At 39.9% G+C, this 20,893-nt stretch overlaps 3 protein-coding genes across 3 annotated transcripts; all 3 read right to left on the bottom strand.

Annotated features, from left to right (window-relative positions):
• Positions 1-3,224: 3,224 nt before the first annotated feature.
• hoxa9b (homeobox A9b) lies at positions 3,225-5,093 on the bottom strand. The gene is made up of 2 exons (XM_042490727.2): positions 4,462-5,093; positions 3,225-4,007 (listed from the first exon to the last, which is right to left on the bottom strand). The coding sequence occupies exons 1-2, from the start codon at positions 4,976-4,978 to the stop codon at positions 3,769-3,771; spliced, it is 756 nt and encodes a 251-aa protein (XP_042346661.1). The 5' UTR covers positions 4,979-5,093; the 3' UTR covers positions 3,225-3,768.
• Positions 5,094-6,931: 1,838 nt separating this feature from the next.
• hoxa10b (homeobox A10b) lies at positions 6,932-9,386 on the bottom strand. Its single transcript, XM_042490611.2, has 2 exons — positions 8,557-9,386; positions 6,932-7,620 (listed from the first exon to the last, which is right to left on the bottom strand). The coding sequence occupies exons 1-2, from the start codon at positions 9,335-9,337 to the stop codon at positions 7,346-7,348; spliced, it is 1,056 nt and encodes a 351-aa protein (XP_042346545.1). The 5' UTR covers positions 9,338-9,386; the 3' UTR covers positions 6,932-7,345.
• A 2,954-nt stretch (positions 9,387-12,340) lies between these two features.
• Positions 12,341-15,723, bottom strand: hoxa11b (homeobox A11b). The gene is made up of 2 exons (XM_042490581.2): positions 15,003-15,723; positions 12,341-14,000 (listed from the first exon to the last, which is right to left on the bottom strand). The coding sequence occupies exons 1-2, from the start codon at positions 15,607-15,609 to the stop codon at positions 13,768-13,770; spliced, it is 840 nt and encodes a 279-aa protein (XP_042346515.1). The 5' UTR covers positions 15,610-15,723; the 3' UTR covers positions 12,341-13,767.
• Between the last annotated feature and the right edge of the window lie 5,170 nt (positions 15,724-20,893).

Raw genomic sequence — 20,893 nt, 5'->3', positions numbered from 1 at the left:
AAGAGAAGCTCATGTTCACAAATATTGATTGAACTGTCCTAGGTTATAAAACTCACATATTAAAATTCTTAATTGGTGCTATTTATCTTGAATCTGGAGAGTCTAATCTGGAGTAATCTCACTATCCACAACAACAGACTATTGGCAGCAGTGAGGGTAAGTGGATGAAACAGACTCACATGTGCTCATGACTTTACTCCCCTGAACTTTTCCTCCAGAGTTCACTTGTGGCCTCCTCTGTCATCAGCGATGTCATGAGGTTTGATGTATGGGGGTCCTGAGAGGTCACTGCAAATGGCATCCAAGCAACTTTCTGTTTTCCTGCAGGAGGGCTCCTCAAGCAGCTGTTTACATGGAAGATATGCATCCAAACATTCGGGAGGGATCAGACAGGAATGCCATACACTTAAGAGGCTTCACTGAAGGCTTGTGTAGTGTAATTTATGTAGTATATTTGTAATGTTACTATTTCATTATACTTATCTTTACAGTTTTCCCCAAAAAGGAATAAGAGTTTTAATGAGCTGCATGTGGGTGACCTTTGGGGGTGAGGGAGGGGGAAAGGGTGAGGTTGAGGGGGGTGTTGAGGGAAACCAGGAAGGGAGAGAAGGTTTGGGGAATCTCACACGTTTTAGGACCTCAAGTTCATCGCTCAGTTGGAGTCCAGTGAAGTCCTGTACAGCTCCTGGAAAACAGGGAAGTGATGACTTGCCTCTGGAAAATTTTGCATGTTTGTTTGGATTATCAACATGTGTTTACACATACATGTGTTGATTATTGATTATTTGTAACAATTTAACCATTTGAAACCTGAACAAAATGTCCCAGTTTCTTTCAGAAACATGGGAAGAAGCAATGAAAGAAAAAACGACCCAAAAATTATCAAGAAATTAGTTAAAAATAGAAGAAAATTACCTGGAAATTAACAGAGAGAGAGAGACAGAGAGACAGAGAGACAGAGAGAGAGAGAGTGAATGGCCCGGGAAAGGCGCTTAAATAATAATAATTAATAATAAAATTATAAAGATTTCCTAGGTTTTTCTTTTTTACTCTAGATATTTTCCCCCCACCTTTAGAAAATAATTTTCTGAAGCTCCAATTTTCTTGCAATGTGTGGAGCATTTCTCGTGAAGTTGCCTTTTTCCCATGATGTTCAAAGAAATTGCGTCAATTTGCTCAGGGTCTGAAGTGGTATATCTGTGAAAGGTGTCTGAAACCAGCACAAGAAAGGGGATGTCAGTCCAGGTTTCAAACAGTCAGTCTCCCATTTCTGGTATTTATTGGAACATGTATTTATTTGATTGGGCATTTAAAAGTAAGTGCATAGGTTTTGTTTCAACATTAGGGGAGGACACATGACACTTTGGATTTTGGGTATTCCCTAGGGACATTTAAAGCATCAATCACTTAAATTTTTTGCAGACTGGTGCATCTTTATGCACAATTTGTATCTTTTTTGCATCAATTTTTGGAGGAAATGCCTTCAATTCCGTCAAAATAAAAGTCCTCTAGCTACTTTCATCTTTTTATTAGAGAGGCCACATGACTACGTTCTAAAAGCATAGCATAAAAGCATAAGGAATTTGATAAACAGTTTCAATAAAAATGTAAAGGAACCCCTGACCAAACAGAAACGAACTTTTAATTGAATTCGGATTTCTTAAGAAGAAATTTATGACATAATATACCACCTTAAAATAAAACACAACATGTAGCAGGATCAGATGTTTTACGACGAAAGCGACACAACTCGAACAGGTAATAACTGAGGAGTGGGCTTGGTGTGCCGTGAATGCATCATCCAGTTTGAACATTGTTCTTCAAATGAGCCGCTGCCTCCACCTGCTGGCGGACAGAGCACAGCAGCACTCAGACCAGCAAGTAGCTCTGACCAGGACCAGGACCAGTATCACCAGGACGCTATTGTTTTTCATAATTTAAGATTCGGTGTGTTTTAGACTATTTTTAACTGAATACATTTCTACTTTTCTACGTTTTCTCATAGGTTAAGTTATATTTGTTGTGTTATTTATTTGGAAACTATTGTTAGTGTGCATAACATGTTAGTGTGTGTGTGTGTGTGTGTGTGTGTGTGTGTGTGTGTGTGTGTGTGTGTGTGTGTGTGTGTGTGTGTGTGTGTGTGTGTGTGTTTGTGTGTGTCTGTGTTGTCCTGAGAGCTCTGTTGCTGCACAAAACAACAAACGGTCGTTTCTGCACTGAGACAGACTAATTGTTGGTAGACGGTTGTAAAGTAATTAGACATTTTAAGACAGACAGACCCATCTGCAGTCCTGCCGTTCCCTCCACCTCTCCTGTGTGTGTGTGTGTGTGTGTGTGTGTGTGTGTGTGTGTGTGTGTGTGTGTGTGTGTGTGTGTGTGTGTGCGTGCGCGCGCGCTACAGCAGTGCTTCAGAGCTATCTTACAACAGTAATATCACGAGCCTTATTGAAATGCTGGTTTACTGCTGTCACGGAGCCTCTACATGCTTTGCTGTTTTCGCACCTTATAAACAGTTGAGGTTGTGATCGTTTACTGCAGGAGGGCATCTCGTTACACACACACACACACACACATATATATACATACATATATACATACAAACACTGTTGGTTTATATACTATTGTGACTTTGAATTTAAAATGGTTGCATTCCTGTATGGTGTTAGTTTGCCTCCTCAAGCTATTCGATACTGCGGATTTTATTTATGTAAGAACTTCTTAATGTTTTAAGCTTTTGGATCAAAGGATATCCCAAAAAATATTTATGTATTTATCATCTTAATATTTCGGGTTAACGGGATGCCTGGACTCTTTAGAGTTATTGGTCATATTACAATTAAGATTTCGCACTAATTTCCACAATAATATTTTTGTTATCCTAATATATAAATATTATTATTGTGAAAGCAACTTTCTTCCAGTGAGATTAAAAGAAAAGCCTTTTTGAGAGGAAAAAAATATCTGCACAGGATTTGGGAAGTTTTTCTGTGGCTTGTTTGGGTTGTTTGCGCCGTAACACTTAGTGGTTATAAACCAGAGGAGTATTCGGGGTTTCCAATTTAGTCCTTTTTAATTAAATAAATAAGGGGAACGTGTATTTTGGGGGAATAGTTTTGAAATTTTTAAGGTGAACAGAGCACTAAATTGTAAAAAGGATGAGGAAATGAAAGGAAAAGAAACAGAAACAGAAAAAGAAAAAATAGTATTTAATTAATTTGCAGCATTTTTTGAAACGTGTTAAAATATCTGTTTTAATATTAAGCAACAAATGATAGCAAATAAATAATCCATAATAGTTTTTTTGTGTGCTAAACAAACTACTTTTATTTTAGATGAAACCAGGAACGACGAGGTATTCGAAGTGTGCACAGTGTTTTCACAAATGGATCAAAACCCGTTGGGGTTTAAAAAAAAAATAAAATAAACATCTAGATTGCAAAAAACAATAACTTAATAAACAATGCAAATAGGTAGCTGAAAGACATTCAGGTAGTCAAAGGTCATTTCATGCAAATAACAAATGGCCTATAATAACTATATCTGTGCGCCAAATACAACACATCTAAACTCTGACCAGACACTTTGTCCTCTCACAGACATGAAACACTGGATCTCATAGAGGAGGAAAAAAACATCCAGCATCGTTTTTAACAACACAAACTTTACAACAACATGTGTAACAGGTCAGGAATATTAAAGACAGGCTCCCCTCTTCCTCCTCTCCCTCCCCCTCCTCCTCCCTCTAATCCACCATCAGTCCAAAACCAGTTAACTGTCCCTCCGCCGGTCTTTGTTTTCTTTCTTCATCTTCATCCTGCGGTTCTGAAACCAGATTTTCACCTGTCTCTCGGTCAAACTCAGCACTCTGGCTACCTCGTATCTACGATCCCGGGGGAGGTACATGTTAAAGAGAAACTCCTTTTCCAGTTCGAGGATTTGATGCTTTGTGTATGGACAACGCTTTTTTCTGGTGGGCTTTGCGTGAAGCCAGTTGGACGATGGGTTATCTAGAAACAGGAGGGGGGGTCAAAACCAGAGAGTTAACGCTCTCAGAATAAGACTCATAAACAGCACTGAAGTCTACTGACTTTGTCATTTGGGAATGACATGTTTTTTCTGCATGAATAGAAATTATTGTTTTATTTTCAACCTGCACGAGCAATTTGAGGATTGGGAATGGAAAATTCCTCACTAAATTATTGTTAAATTTGTGTAAAATTATGCCGTGAAGTGTGTCAATCACCTTGAAGAATATGCATGTTATTTTTTGCAGAAGATCAAGTCACTATCTCTTTGAGCCTAAACACCGTTTGATATACAAATACTATACACATTTCTATACGAAATCAAGCCTGTGACATTCCAAACAATTCCCCCACATCCTCAAGCTTTTAATGTCATTTCCGTGCGTCTAAGTACATTCATAAAGTGAGAGTCAAATGAAAACAATGTATGTCTTACTTGCATCTGTGTCCCTCTTGTCCTCTGCTGTCGGGCTCTCCTCTGTGGCTTTAGGAGCGGATGTGGTTTCACAGGGAATCTCCGCAAGGGACGCTCCGTTTTCAATGTCAGACAAAAGAGGTGTGTGCGTCTCCAAAGTTGTACAATCTGCACTCCCAATCAGAGGCTCGGGTTTTATCTCATAATGCATGGCTGTCGATGGTAATCCCGTCAAACACAGAGACGCAGACACGGGATCCAACGCCCAGGAGCGCGTAAACATGCCATCGCTGTCCCCGCTCGTGTAATGGTGATGTATGTAGGTCGGTGCGGCTGAGCTCGGAGGATGAGCTGAGATGGGACTCCAAGATCCGCCAAAAATAGAAGATTTCGTCTGCAAAGGGCAAGATTCCTGTCCGCCATATTCGGTGAGCATCGCCTGCTCCACCCCTGCAGCTGACGAGTATCTCGGTGCCATATCTTCCTGCTCAGGAAGAATAGGCGACTCAACATAATAACTCGTTCCTAACGTCGACATTGCAAAAAAATGCACAAAATAACGCGTTATAGTCTTGCAACACCTAGAAAAAACACATTCATTGCATAAAATGTGCTTCTTTTCTTGCACCAGCTAGAGGCTCAATGCGTCCAGCAAGTTGAACCTTGCCCAAGACTGGATAGGGCGCCCCAAACACGTGACCGTGGGACAGAACAATAAATAATAAATCAGCCTGCTGCTCAACTAAATGGCCTCCATTTTCCCCACCATATTTTAATAGCAAGTCCCCGCTCCTTTATTGGGAAATATTTCGTTTTATAAGCAATAAATGTTATGATTTTTGTGAAAAGATTTGATGTTGTTGTAATCGAACACCGTTAAGATAAAATGAGCGGGGGAGGGGGTTGTTACTTTAAAGCCTTACTTTGTAAAAGCACCAAACAATCTTCCTTTAAATAGTAATGGGATTATTTATTCTAAAAAATATATAAGACTGATATTAGTTTAATGATCTCCATCTGTAAGCCTCTTACTTTGGGAAGATATTTCTGGCTCTTGTTTGGTTGATGTATAAAACATTTTCAAGACCTTTTAAATTCAATTAAACAACCAGACATTTTTTAAAGCATCATTTGGAGTTTGCAATATCAAAACATATATTAAGGGACAGTTTCCAAGATGCGCAATGCTGCGTCTGCAGGGTTGTGGTTCTACTTTGAAGGTAATCTAAAAACGGAAAGTGGGGAGAGGTTATTTGGGTGCTATATAACAGTCATTTTTATCACGGGCAATTGGGTTGTTTTTCTTAAGGTTACAACCTGGCTGTCTAAGCTAAATATCACCAATAAAGCTCGGCCTTTGTGTCCTTTCTCCCGGGCAAGCAGACGCATCCGGCATTTCCTACAGCGAGGCAACTGGCAGACTGCAATGATCATAACCGAGGCCTTGTCTGTCCTTTAGTCTTCCCCTGGACACATGCAAGTCTTAATCCTTTCATTTCCAAGCCTGCGTCTTTACTTCCGACTGTTTGGATCACACAGATGCGCTCAAAATCCTCTGCAGGTGTTGTTTTAAATTACAGACATGTTGAAACTTTGTATATCTTGGATTTAGTGTAACCAGATATAACAGAATGTAGCTTAATTGTGAAAAACCCACAAAGAAAAAAAACAGATAAAGAGTTTCTTTTACGCACAACAATAAAACACTTTATTGCACTTTTTGGAATAATAATGTTTTATGTGTTCGCAGTATTCTGCGCCAAATTATTAATAAATTCCACCATTAATTAATAGTGATTCACTTTTCATGATGCGACGAGTTTTACTGAGGTAATCAAGGCAGTTTCATGTTGTGGGAGAAATATTATAGCCCAACAACATGAGACTACCTAAACCACTCAACAGCATGCTCTCCTCTTCAGGAATATCGGTGTACATAACATGTTTAAGTGTTTTCAATGTGTGGAAATTATGTAGTTTCTTGGTTTAAAAGGTCAAACCGAATTTTAGAAAAATGAACGTACGTAAAAGACAATAGCAATTTAATCATGACTCTGCGGCAGTCCTCAAATTGTTTTGGACTGTTTTAGTCCGCTACCTATGTCTTCAAATAAAATAGTTTACCGTTAAAAAATAGTTTGTCTTCGTTTTGCAGCAAGGATCCACTTATTCACAGTTTAAAATATTTTTAAATAACAATAATTATAAAGGGGGAAAACAGGTTTTACTGGTTGTGTGGTTTACATTTAAGTCTGATGTCAAGGACAAAAAGCAACGAAGTGCGCACAGCCGCCAGACATCTATCACAGGCCTAAACTATGAAGAACATTACCCTCCACCACTGTTATAATATTTACTGTGCACAGAGCGGACCCGGTCCAAAACACAAAGACATTAGCACCATGCACTGTACCTGTGCCAACTTTAAGACTTAAACAGTGCGCAGCTCCTAGCCTGTCATTCTAAATGAAATAAGAAGTCTGCAGTTGCAGGGATGGTTTTATTAATTTGACCAGCAAAATGTGCAAATATTCATCAGACCTCTCGGACTCCTTAGCTGTCACACAAAGGTCTACATGTAACTGTAACACACGTATCCCAAAGGGTTGGTCAAGCATGCAAATTCCAATGGTTCACTCAGGTTGACTATACAATCTGTACAAGTCTGAAGCTCTGAAACATTGTGGTCACATTCTGAACATCTTAAACACAACGATACAAATGTAGTCATTTATAAATACATATCCACGACAAAATAAAACAGACGTGAAAATAAGGAAAGAACAACAATCAATAAGTTAGCAGTAGGGTCCTATTTTCCATGGACATTCTCACAGTTGGGTTGGGAAGGCTCTGCACAGGCGCCCTTGCCATGGATGAAGGAGGGCGCCAAAGACGCACAGTCTCATGAGAAACTGAAGTTGCTGGAGAGCTCTCGGATCCTATTCTCCCGGCTCATTTTTTTCAGTTTCATCCTCCTGTTTTGGAACCAGATTTTGACTTGCCTGTCAGTGAGGTGCACACTACGGCTGATCTCCAGGCGACGCTCTCTAGTCAAGTACATGTTGAAGAGAAACTCCTTCTCCAGCTCCAGAGTCTGGTGCTTGGTGTAGGGGCAGCGCTTCTTTCGTCCACTCTTAGCTGTAAGCCAGTTGGCCGTGCTTTCCATTTTACCATCTCCTGTGATGAAAATGAAGCATTATATTAGGCAACAGGTGAGGCAAAAAAAAGATCATAGATCATACGAAGACATTTTTTAGAAAAGATGGACTAAGAAGATTTAAAATCAAATATAAGGAAAACTTGACATGTCGTATTGTAAATTTGTGTTTTCACTATGTAGAATTTGGTGTTTAAATTCTACTATTTGGCCTGACTCTGACAACACAACCACACAGAGTATAACTACCCGTATAATGGCTGGTTTTTGTGTTCTATTTGATTTTACAACCATTTTACGCACAGTCACACACCTATGTGGATTTCCCATACAGCTGCAATTCAGCATTTTATCAGAAACTATTTGCCCCGTTAAGCAGTCTGTGGCCAACTGCACCTTTATTAAGACATAAAACCCCAGACTACACAGTCTGCTGAAATTATCGCAGGGCCTGTGGCTTTGATGCGCGGACAAATGACAACAGAGTCCTGCACGGGACAAATGGATACACTGGATTATCCGTTGTAGTTTCCCTAAATGAAGATATCTACAAACAAAAGGATAATTCGTGTGTTTTTTAATAATCAAAACTTCAAATAATTGCTTGTTAAATAAACCAATAAGGCTTTTTTGAATAGCATTGCAATAAAGCACAGATATAGCAGTGTATTTGTGATCTAAACGCAGATATTAGGAGCAAAATAGCTCTGCTCCTCGGCGCTGATTGGTTAAGTCACGTTCAATTTTGCCTCATGCATGATAAACCGGTAAATACGTGCTAAAGGCAAACCTGTGAGTGGCTGACTGTTGACCTAGATAATAATACATTAATAGACCATGAGCATTCGTGCATTCCATAAGCCATTGGGTAGAAAACACAGGAAGTCTAAGAATTATGCGTGCATGCCCCTCTATGCTGGTATTCCAGCATCGCATTCCTACAATCGACTCTTCACCTTTGACGGGTTTTTCTGGACACTCCGCGCTACATGTCTCAGCAGGCTCAGGGGAGGATGAGCCCTCCGAGGACAGGCGGCTGTCCTCCTCTCCGGCCGGGGCGCAGGGCGCAGGGACAGGCGCCTCCTCGCGGCTCTCCCTCCGCTCCGGCTCAGCTGAGGCAGTCTGAGGCTGCGAGGGCTGCTGGCTGTCCACGCGGGCAGGTCGTTGCAGTGTAAAGTGATTCATGTTTGGCTGAATATCATGGTAAAGCCTGGAGGACGCGTACGTCTGAGACAGGCGGAAGTAGCCGGGGACTGGCAGAGAGCTGCCGGTGACCGGGCATGATGCAGACGAGTAGGAAATGTCATCTACTGTTGCTCCTTTAGGACATTTGTCAGACTCGTAAAGGCAATAAGCGCTCTCCTCTTTTATATTCGGGGAGAATGAACACTGAGCCATATGCTGGCCGCTGCTGGGCTGATCCACCCGGCAGGATCTCGACGTTTCCAGCCACGTTTCCATCCCTTGAACATACGGAGCAGAAGACGGGATCACGCTTTGGGTGCTTGGCTCGTTGCGTTTACCGATCCCCGGGAAACAAGAGCCACCGGAGAGTCCATATGAATATTCCGACGCCGGTGGCAAATACACACCGTTACTCTGGTAATATGAACCGCTGTCGGTTCTCACGTTGATTAAAGAGTCCACGAAAAATGAATTTCCAGCTTGGTTGTTGGGGCATGTCATCGTTGTGGTATAATTTGACGGAGGATGAAGATAGCCCTTTCTGGCTGACATTTCTTGTGCAAAACATTGCTGAATAATTACTGATACTCACGCTTCTCACTGTAGCCTGCAGCCAATTAAAACACCAGGCGACTACAGACTCCTCCCAGTCCGAGCAGACAGCTCCACTGTGTCGTATATTTTGTTTTAGGCTAAGTAAAGAGAAAAGTGTGTGTGTGTGTGTGTGTGTGTGTGTGTGTGTGGTGTGGGGAGGGGGGGGCATCAGAGGGTTTTAGGTAAATTCTTTAAATCTTATTTGGAGTTTCACATCCTGAGCCTGGATCCTATAAGCCCAGAGCTGCCTGTGCCAACTTAACAACAACAACCCCTATTTGACAACTCGGTTGTTGAAAGCTGTCCCTAACAATTATGTACAATGCATAGCTTTATGGCCACTTTTACAGCACTGTAAAAATGAAGGGTGCCTCTGAGAAGCACAGGGTGCATCAAAGTTCCAAAAAGGTCCTGTGTGACTCTTTGGTCGTGGGACTCTTAACCCTTCTTGTGCTGCTCGCATGACTATTTTTGGACCACCCCCCCACCCCTCTTTTTTTTTTTATTTTAAATTCCTCATGGACTGTCCAAAAGTAGTGTAGACTGTGTTTCATGTCGCTACATTGCTGGTCAATCCCGTGCAAAAGTCACTTCCTTTAGAGCCCTGGAGCTTATCTGATTGTGGTGTGAATATTGCGGGTGCAATAGCCATGATAGCATCCAGACACCTTTTACTGCAAAGGCTCTGTTGAGCATTCAGAAAGGTGACACGCAGGCACAGTGAAGTAATCGCCAAAGCTGAACAATGCCCTGGAGCTACATTTTTTCTTAATGATCATTTCATATTGGCAAGACTGTACGAAATGTAGGTCGTTACTGCATAGATGACATTAGAACTTGCTAATCTTGCTATTATCTCCTCACAGAAACACCGAGAGTTTGTATGTCACTAATTTACCTACTGTCTATTAAGAAACACACACACACTCTCATTCTAAGGCCTATAATCCCCCTCCTTCTAAATTTAATTTAGGTTAAATGTCAAATGGACGTCTCCTAAAATCTATTCCATTCACAAGTAAAATACACCTTTTAAACTTTATTTATATTTGTTTTTGTTTTTAATACATGAAAGACCTTCGCCGTCTCTGCCTTTATGGTATTTGTGCCTTTTACGAAATATATTCAGGCCTACGCATCTGAGGCTGAGGTAATGGGAAAAATAAAAAAAAACTATAACCAGAACAAACAAAAAATAAAAAATACCCGCATTGCATGCAAAGCACGAAAGTAATTGTTTAACATTAAGGACGTCCAATCGTCTTTATCGTGTACATTTTGCCCTCATTCAAAATAAGCAAGAGCAAAAATTGGTCATATTGTAAAACAACTTCGCCACTGAATTTAATTTAAAAATGATATGACAAAGCAGTAAACGGAAATTGTTAACCTGGATTGCTGCAAAAAAATAAGAAATTTAAAAAAAAGGTCAGACATACATCAACTCATGCCTACTTAAAAGACAATAGTTAGGATTTTATAACACAGGCCTCCAGATTTAGATCAGACCAAAGATAGCTCCAAAGGTTGGTGAAATACAACATCGGCTACCTCGATTTTCCTTGAAGTCTGGAGCCATACAGTCTAGAAAACAGAGCTGCAGTTTATGTACAGCCATTTTATATGGCGTCAAACCTGCAGCATGTCTGGCTGCGATGAATGATAATAATCATTAACCCTACTGGATTATTTCCTGTGATGTTTCAGTGTGCGCTGTGGGTGAGCTGCTCTTATATTATTCCCATAAAACTTTTTTTTTTATTTAATTATTTATAATTATTTAATAATTCAATTAATTTAATCAATTTAGTTGAAAAAACAGGGTTAGAAAATTAATGAAAATCGTACAGACTGTTGTGCGTCAAAATGTCTCTCTGTTGGTGTCTGTCCATGCCAGCGCGCACGCACAAGGACGCACATACAGGACGCATACAACTTGTATCAAAGCTGCATCTTAAAATCAAAGTGAACAAATGGTCCATATACTATCCAGGTTTTCACATTTTTACATTGTTCACGTTATGATTAAACACCATAAATCCAATTTGAGATGTATGAAATTATAGGTATACGTTTTAAACTGTGTGGGATTCTAAAAGTCAGTGAGCCACGAAGTGTTTGTAATGTAGGCCCTTGTGATCTTATTTCTTAGTGCGCATTAGTCACTCCAGGCCTATAAATTCTACAAAACTGCAACCTGAGAACCTGCATTAAATTTGATCCTCACAGAAACAAACTCACTGCTTACTGATGGTAATTCTGCAAGCACATGCTTTCATCACATAATAACATTTCCCCATTTTTAAATGATAAAATGATTTGTTTTCAGATGGGGATGAAGTGGGATAAACAAGAAAAAATAGACCCGCTTTCTTAAATCACATGAAGAAACCCCTCTCAGTGATAAAACGCTCGTGATAATATTTCTGTGCCTACCTTAACATTGAAATCCTGATGTGTTGACATGTTTTAAAGCAGCTGAGCGGCGAGTCAAACTTCTTTTATATCTCAATTCACGGCAATGACATTGATCGGAGCAGCGCCACCCAGTGGACAGAGGACAGCAGGGCCTAGACACCGCAGCGCGACTCAAACGCAGAATATTCCGACCACGGTAAGATGCTGAAACAAATGACGCCGGAAAGGTCCGTGAACACAAGCTTTCAGTGCTCCCAGCCGTTGTTTTTCAGCCCCTTAGTCACAGTTAATAACCTTGGTCTCAGACGCTTTATTGCACTACACTCCAAATGCTCCAGACGAATCCGCGTTTTATGGCCAAGTTACTGGAGCAACTGGGAGGATGTGCAGCAATCAAAGCGGAATTCCTGGGAGCCTCACAGGATGCACGGTATAAGGAAGGAATCAGGGCCCTTATTAGCTTATGGCAGGCCATTCAAGTTGTTTTCAGGGGTCTAGTGGTGGATACAAAACCACCTGAAGCCATTTTTTACCCATCTTTTTTATTTGCGCGAGCTTCATTTGACCTTTATTTGCAGATTGACATGAATCCACATGGTTTAAAATCATATTCAGTATCAGACTAATGTGGGATATTTGGGTTAAACCACGTCAGATTATAAACACATGACAATACAGGATTGTAAGTGATCTGAGTCCGCCCCTTTATTTATCCCAATGTCACTGCCTTATGGGTCAGCTGACTTTGAGAGGATGAAATGAATGAAGTCTTTCAGAAACTATATAGCCTACTTTGATGAGAGTAATCACAAAAATAGATTTTCTTTATTTATTTTTTTTTAAGAGGCGGCCTGGTATATCTATAAGAATTCAAACAACTGTCAAGATTGTTTCAGTAAATTTAACAGGCATGTTAGGTCAGAAATCAGCCTCCTTTGTAATGGATATCAAACAATAACTTCAGAGGATCTAATTTCCAGCCATGAGGGAATAAAAAAGCATCCGACCCACATATCATGCATCTGATACGATCCACGTGCTGGCATATAAAACAAAGTATGGGATTATGTTTCATTTGGGGGTTTGCGCTTTCATCAGCGGTTGGACTTTTGGATGAAGTTCGGGAATAATCCCACTTTACGGCCAAGAGCTCAACAAAGCGCCTGCACTGAGGGTCAAGCACACATGTTAAATATCACCGAATATCAGAGTTAACATGCATGAAAAGGATGAACTGATATCAGATTATATTTTAACTCATTCTCTAACTATGCAGCACTGACCGGTACATTTTGGGGTCAGTTGCCAACAGTGTCAGATTAGGTCTTCACCGCCAACAGTGTCAGGCGAGGTCTGATAGTAATTCCAAAACACACAAAATAGATTTACAGTCACCGGAGTTGTATTTGTACAATAAAGTTAAAATATTAAGAGAAAGAAGAAAACACGAACAGTAGTTTGATGTCAAGATTTCTGGCCTCAAAAAATGCGTGTGCGTGCGTAAATTTGCGTAAATGTGCATAAAAACAAAAATAAATTCTACAGATTTATATATTCTACATATTTAAGGGGGAAAAATACGTTTTTTTTAATCGCAGTAAAATTATCTCCATGTGTATTATTAAATAATATAAAATTAATCCGGACACATCTGGTTTTCCGCGTAAATCATACACCCAACCACGTACCTTAAAAATTTGGAAATTGTTGATTGGTCGGGCAGGCAGAATACCATGTCTAAATAATAATAATAATAATAATAATAATAATAATAATAATAATAATAATAATAATAATAATAATAATAATAATAATAATAGAGCCAACGGTGTTTAATGACAAAATAGTGTATAAATAGTAGAATTCTTTATAACGTCTGGCACATTAAAAAAAATCGTCATCCCGTCCAGGTAACGTGAAATCTTGAGTGTGCGAATGGCTGCATGTGAAAGTCAGTCTTTGTTGAATGTTTATAGTAGGGGGTTAGTGGTGAAGTACTGTAAACGGTCTCTGTTCAGTTTCTTCTCCTTCATCCTTCTGTTTTGAAACCAGATTTTGACCTGGCGATCTGTCAGATTGAGCATCCGAGAGAGCTGCATGCGCTTCTCCTTGTTTATGTAAACGCTGAAAAAGAATTCCCTCTCCAGTTCCCTGATCTGATATTTTGAATATGGACACCTCTTCTTGCGCGTCCTCTGGCCACCTGAATTGAATGATAAATACACAAAAAGGCAAATGTCAACACGAGATATTATAGGCACATTGCAAGTACATGAAATCATTAGTCTATTTCCTGCTCTGCAGCAGCGGTGGTGGTCTGCAGGAGCAGAGTTCAAGTGTCTCCCTCCACTCAGGCCTACAGGACCGAGATTTGTAAACAAAGAGTGGACTTGATAGTGGGGCATGTACGTTGTGCATGGAGGGGCTGCATGTGGGAAGTGTGCATGTGAAAACTTATTGAAATCTGTAACACCATACCGGCTGCTTTTTAAGAGTAAGGGCGCGGGCCTAAACCAGTCATGGGGGTCGTGTATATATGATATGCTTGTATTGTCCCCTCCTGGTTTTACTGTGCGTAAAGAGCTGTTGTTTTAGCTTTAGTGACAGCAAATTCCATGACAAGCAGTTGTTGAATTAAATCCAACAAAAATCCAGTGAATCTCTAAATATTTATCTTTGAATAAGGAGCAGGGGTTAAACCTAAATCCGCTCCTAAATCACATTAAAATGCCACAGCAGCCCAGTGCAGTCAACCCAGAATAAAATAAACTGGAAATTCAAAAGCAAGCACATTAAAAAGTTAAAAATAATATATACATATGACGAAACTAAATATAATCAAGTGGACACAAACATGGGAGATATATGTTTTAAAAACTTTTTAAAAAGGATATAATATTCATAAATATTATTTGGCATACTAATTAAATTTATAGGCTAACTATACGAGGATTTTTACGCGCACACTTAAGGGAAAAAAAGTGGATATCTTGTTTGAAAATCTTGGAAGACAAGCTTAACGCCAAAGTCTTCACGGCCAATTTCAATCCCAAGCACGTGATCTTGTCGTTTATAACATAGTTTTGTTATAGGGTAAATCTGCAGGCCCTCCATAAACCTTACGTGCTTATAAAACAGCATATAAAAAGCTTTAAGAGCAACGCGTTAGATTTTTCTCCTTGTTGCATTGAACGGGGCTACTCACTGCTGCTTTTGCTCTGTTTCTCCTCGCTGTGGCCGGAGGACGACTTGGGGCTGCAACTCTCCGCCGTGTCCGAGCCCGGGTGAACCGGAGCGGGGCTTGTTTTGGCCGCGTGTCTCTCTGTGTCTGTCGCTTGTGCTGTGGACGTCGTGCTGCTCTCCGCGCTCCCGTAGGCTGTGTCGAAGAACTGGTCAAACGCCTGGGGCAGGACGCCGTTCCTGCCAACGCTGCCATAGAAGCCCGGCGTCGGGTTGGAGGAGCTGGAGGAGTGGCTGGCGCTGGAGCTGCCTTTCACCAGGACCTCTCCCCCCCTGGAGGTCGCGCTCGTCCAGCCGTCCCTGTGCACGATGTCATCGGGGTAGCAGTGTGACAAGCTCCCTCTGCTGTGGTGCCATTTACTGGAAGTATCAATCCCATAGTCTCTGAAAGCCACATCTCTCACGGACGGGACCTGTGGCAGCGCTGAGGACTGGTAGGGGTATGTCATGGGGCAAGAGGACTGGCTCTGGGTTAAATAATGAGGGAGACCCGAAAAGTCTGCTCCGGAGACGTAGTAAGTGCAGCTCGGTAAATACATATTAGAGCCAGAGATCCGCTCATCAAAATCCATATTCTGCTATTGGAAACGTCCTATAATAATCCTCGCATAGTTCCTCCGCGGCGCTGCGCTCCAGTCACTTTGAGGCAGACTGGTGGAGCAGAAATCCTTAGACGTACAAGCTGACGTGGGGATCCATCTCTATCCATTCCTGAGGGCCAAAGCCATGTGACCACTGGCACAAAATGACAGATAGCCTACGCCTCAATGTGTAGCCTATATGAGTCAATGAGTTTATAAAGTAGACCTTTGACTATATGGGAAGGGAAAAATACTGAGACTGAATTTTGCTCAGACACAATTTAGACTATTTTGAACGTTTTAAAAACGGGTTCCTTTTCATTGTAGAGCCTCCGTGGAGTTACTTCTATCTGGCTGTGGACTGCTATCGTTAAATTACCAAATTACAAGGTGGACCAGAACAGAGAATTACATCCAATTTCACGCCACGCTGCTTAACCTGCCAATTTGTATCTATAAGTTCGTTTTAAACCTATAACCCCCACCTTAACCTTAACCTCAGAGCCGTTTGAAATATTTTACAGAGGAAGACGTTTTAGACCAAGACGACTTAGTCTTCCCTATGCACGTGAGGCTCAATCCTTGTGGCACAAAAGTTTATAGGTCAAAATAGAGAACGCGTTTGATTGGGGTTTGATATGGCATGTTACAATGGAAGCCTGTTACGCACATGCGTAAAATACTTTGGAAGCTATTTTAGCCAATTAAATCTATTTTTAATGATTTTATCATTGAGCAAATGGCAGGTATGACTTCGTCGTGTCTCTGTGTGACTTTAACATAGCTCCTCTCGCTATATTTAGTTTGGCAATGCGAGCCATGTTGCACTTTTGTCAGGCATCAGTCCAGTTTGGCAGCCGGGGACACAAAGACAAAAGGCCTGGAAAGACAAGCTTGGTTATCTCTCTTATGGCTGTTATATGTAAGTTTGGAGTTGCATTTTCGGTATAATTAAAATTTGGCAGCTCGACTCTGTTGCAGACTTCAGGTGCAAATTTAAGTTCACGATGGATTTGTCTGTTTGTGCACGTAAGTAGGCAAGATGACCAAAAGCAGTCTCAATGAAGCTCATATGAGGCTAAGCAGCTGGTATATGCATGCAGTATATGCAGCAAAGCATCCTTAACATTTAATGTAAACATACAGATTATGTTAATAGGCTTAGAATAATGTAGGTTTATTTCCAAGGGTGCTCCAGTCTTTGCATCGCCTGTACCCTCTTTGCAACGCCCAATATAAGCCTTTGGACACGGGCTATTTCCTACACTCCAATCCATTTTCATTTGTCATCACTGCTCAGTAAGTGGGCACATGTGTCACATATCACTTATCCTGTTATGCATCCAATTTCGGAATTTAGTCCAAATTCAATTTTCATACATCAAAGCCATGTGAATTTGTCCTGTGCAGGGAAGCATTAAGAGACTGTGTAATATTTCATTCCGCCCAGGTGGTTTTCTGTTCGACTTCAACAGTGAAACTGTTATTCATTTGGCGATTAAAATAGTCTTATATGATAAATTAGACGATAATTCCTGTTTTGATTCTTTGCAGGCCCTCGTGCGCAGCAACAGCCTACAGGCCGAAGGTGCGGGAGTGGCCCACTTTGTCTCACTTAACTTTTTTTACAGCACGGTTTTTCACAGCATCAATGAAAATATTTGGCGACGTTATTTATCCCGAGCCATGCGCATTAATATGAGAGAGACGTTTTTTCAGTATCTCGTGGCTGGTATGCATGTTGGCTGTATGTAAACAAAACACTGGTAAACCTTGACCTCCAACCGGCTCCCAGGATGAGGAAAATAAATGCGTTAAATATATAAATACATTTCCATGAAATTAACATTTATCTTCTTCTATAGATGTACTAGCAGGCTATCATTGATTATCAATCAATCCAAACAAGAAATTGAGGTTAAATGATAATTAAATTTAATACACCAAAAGATTTTGTTGATGTCTTTTTCTTTCTATCTTTTCTGTCACTGCTTAGACAATCACATGAAAGTCAAGGCTGGTTTATTGTGTCTGAGTCGCCTTGAAAGGTTCAGATGCAATTAAGTTGGAGGAGGAGATGAAAAAAACACCTGTGAACTTAAGCCTGCAGCACAAGACCTCCTGAGGTTTATATCATACATGTATTTTTCTGCAGAGGAATAAATGTATGATGTATTTTTTCAGTGTGGCTGAAAATGCAAAAGCTGAAGGTACAAAAATACATTTAAATGTAAGCGTCACTGGTGCGTGATGTGGCTGTAAGGAGGAAGTTAAAGGGGAATTTAAAAATAAAAGCAGTTTTCTTGGTTTTCCTGAAATTTTCTTCGACACTTTAGGAATGTGGTTTGACTTAACTGCCTGAAAATCTGTGTGCGCCTCCTGCCTTTCCCGATTCCTCCGACCATTTCAGAGGGGGCCATTTTATACTATTTAGGTAAAATGTGCAAGTAAGATTTGCACTTTAAATGTCCAATCTGTTCCGTACTAAATAAACTACAGGTAAATTTATTTAATTTAGAGCACTGTAAAAAATAGCATTATATTCTAATTCATTCCAATGTTTGTAAGCACTATACTGGTGTAAACAAAATCAGTATCAAAACATTTCATTTAAATGTAGTTTGTCTGTGTATTGATTGATATTAAATGAGTTGTAAATAAAAAAAGACGGTGACACCAGATTTCAATCCTGTGTTTTCGATTGTGGTTGTGGTCATAGATTATGTCTTCAAAACAGAAACCAAACAAACAATGCCTAAATCTCTACAATTTTGGATATTTAGAATGATTGAAAGAGTTCATAGAGACGGAACAATACTGTAAATGGATTTATTACTCAAAATGAAGTATTTTTTCTCCCACGGTTCTTTCAGTGTTATGACTACAACGTTGTTGGCATTATTTATTTAAATATACTGTATTAGTTAAGATAAAAACGACTTGACTATCAGTCAAGTCTTGTCATGCTATAGACTCCATGGTGTCTAAAAACAAGGAAATCTGGTTCTTCTTATTAAAAGTTAACTACGGTGGAATGCAGGAAAATAAGCACATTTCTACAACCAGAAAAAATATAATTGGGTGTTTGAAGTCATCAAGGTGTAAAGACACTGAGGAGAGAAGAGCGAGGGATGGCGCAGTCTGACAGCACCAACAGCACCTATAGTGGAGGGGAGGGGGCCTCTCCGGAAGCAGCGGTCTGTTGGGGGTTTACAGCTGAGGCTGCTGTAAAACACAACAACCTAAAAACCTAATAAAACCTCCTCGATTCACAAATTCAACCTCGCATTCATGTGTCTGGCTGTCAAGCAGATGCTATAAGGTCTGATATATATATACAATATGCTTATATTAATCACTTTCCGTCTACCTGTCCTCACTTTAAATTGTTTTGTTATTATTGTTCAGCTAGGTTATTATATTGATGAATGCAGTTTTGTTGTATCAGTCGGCAATAAACACTGAGAAAACAGAATGCGTGATGTGATGCAACAGATATGAAAAATCTTTCAAAATAAAATTACTGCACAGACAAATTTAAATTCACAAATAAATGTTCATGTGAAATGTGTTCAAGCACTTAATTTTGGTGTTTGGATATTCAGCTGCATTGTGTCAATGCTACTCCGTCCTATTGCTGTACGGATTCACCCTATTTGTTTGGGAATTATTTGGAGTTGTTTTGCTTTTTTCTGAAGTTCATTACACAACACTCAACACCACCCACCCTAAACACACACACACACACACACACACACACACACACACACACACACACACACACACACACACACACACACACACACAGGAGAGGTGGAGGGAACGGCAGGACATTGTAACATCTGAGAAGTTGATCTTACTTAAAAAAAGTAAATATAACCATGAATCTTAATCTATGTTTACTCTATATATAAATGTTAACTTTACTCGACATTTAGCTTCAGTTACTTAATCTTGTGAAGTTGCTGCAACTTCAATGTGACAAGTGAGATTACCTTGTTCCTTCCAATTGTTGGCCAATTCGATAAACCAGATTAGTCTGAGTTAACTTGATCATGACAAAGAGGATTTTGCCAGTGATGAAGTTAGGAGATCTACAGAGTCTGTTTCCTTAACATGTTTAAAAATACACAAATATGATTGACTAGTTGGCAACCAGCAGAACACAGATATATAACACAGTATACTTTTACTGAAGTTGTTAAAAACTACAAAGATAGATTTAATTGAACTTGTCCATTCTAAGTTGTAGCAACTTCATATTGAATAAATAAACAACAATTAGATATAAAGCAAACATAAATTAAGTTTAATAGTTATATTTACTTATCATTTTTCAAGGTATTTGGTTTCCTTTTTTTTCATTTATTTTAATTTTATAATTTACTTTTTTTGGGGTCGGGGGGCTTCTCAGATGTAACAGTGTGGTTCAACAGGCCGCTTAACTTATACACTTTATTTAAATAATTTACTGTATGAAGTTTATTGGATCCAGTGTCCTGCACGGAATGTTGATTACGTTCAGCAAATGTTCATTATTAGATTTGGGATTTATTTATTAATTTACATATGCTATTAGTTATTTGGTTAATACCAGTGCTGTTACTGATTCCAGGAGTTAAACGGTTGAGGCCTGAATACGCTGCTTTTTTTTTGGACTGAGGTGCATTAACCTGTTGGGCTGTTAGGGGGAGCAATGACACAAAACAACAGAGGGGCTTACACAGGCAGAGGGTCTTAAGGGGAAGAATATCTACACCATCATGATTCCCATTAACCCCAGACAATGAGTCAGTCTAAATGCTTGGGAAACTATTTCAACTCTCTAAAATTATTAAGAAGGCATACCTATCTCACACCAATCTATCAGTAACCTGGCCTCTCTAAGTGCTCTTGAGCAAGACGACAAACCTGTCTTTTATTGTTGGTCAGATGAGCGGGGCGGTTTCAGTCCTTTGTCTCAGTTCTTAATATTCTTCAATCTACAGCAAAATCATGAATATTTAACATCGATCGTGTTTTCAAAGAGCCCGAAAATTAGCCTATGTGAAAGAAGCTGACTCCGTAGGCTATATGTCGATATGTGATTATCATAAGATCACAAGGATCATCTCAACCCCATAACAGGCTGCATTCATAATAGGAATTCAGCATTTATTTAAAGGTAAATCACCACGTATCAATACTCACAGTCACAGAAAACAGCTGAGATGTTGTTTGGACGGCGGATTAACGGACCCTCCACGAGTTTACACACACTTTTCATAACATAAGG

Source organism: Plectropomus leopardus, chromosome 11, assembly GCF_026936395.1.
Source record: "Plectropomus leopardus strain MGB_pleo_1.0 chromosome 11, ASM2693639v1, whole genome shotgun sequence".
Lineage (NCBI taxonomy): Eukaryota > Metazoa > Chordata > Actinopteri > Perciformes > Serranidae > Plectropomus > Plectropomus leopardus.
The sequence above is the reverse complement of the archived record's forward strand: the minus strand, read 5'-3'. Positions and strand labels throughout refer to the sequence as shown.

What these genes read in the sequence shown, in the direction of transcription:
- hoxa9b (XM_042490727.2), bottom strand. Translation starts at nt 4,978, where the DNA reads ATGTCGACGTTAGGAACGAGTTATTATGTTGAGTCGCCTATTCTTCCT. An exon ending in CAAGAGGGACACAGATGCAA is followed by an intron (nt 4,008 to 4,461) that starts GTAAGACATACA and finishes TCCTGTTTCTAG; the next exon opens with ATAACCCATCGTCCAACTGG.
- hoxa11b (XM_042490581.2), bottom strand. Translation starts at nt 15,609, where the DNA reads ATGGATTTTGATGAGCGGATCTCTGGCTCTAATATGTATTTACCGAGC. An exon ending in GAAACAGAGCAAAAGCAGCA is followed by an intron (nt 14,001 to 15,002) that starts GTGAGTAGCCCC and finishes CATTCAATTCAG; the next exon opens with GTGGCCAGAGGACGCGCAAG.
- hoxa10b (XM_042490611.2), bottom strand. Translation starts at nt 9,337, where the DNA reads ATGTCAGCCAGAAAGGGCTATCTTCATCCTCCGTCAAATTATACCACA. An exon ending in TCCAGAAAAACCCGTCAAAG is followed by an intron (nt 7,621 to 8,556) that starts GTGAAGAGTCGA and finishes TTTTCATCACAG; the next exon opens with GAGATGGTAAAATGGAAAGC.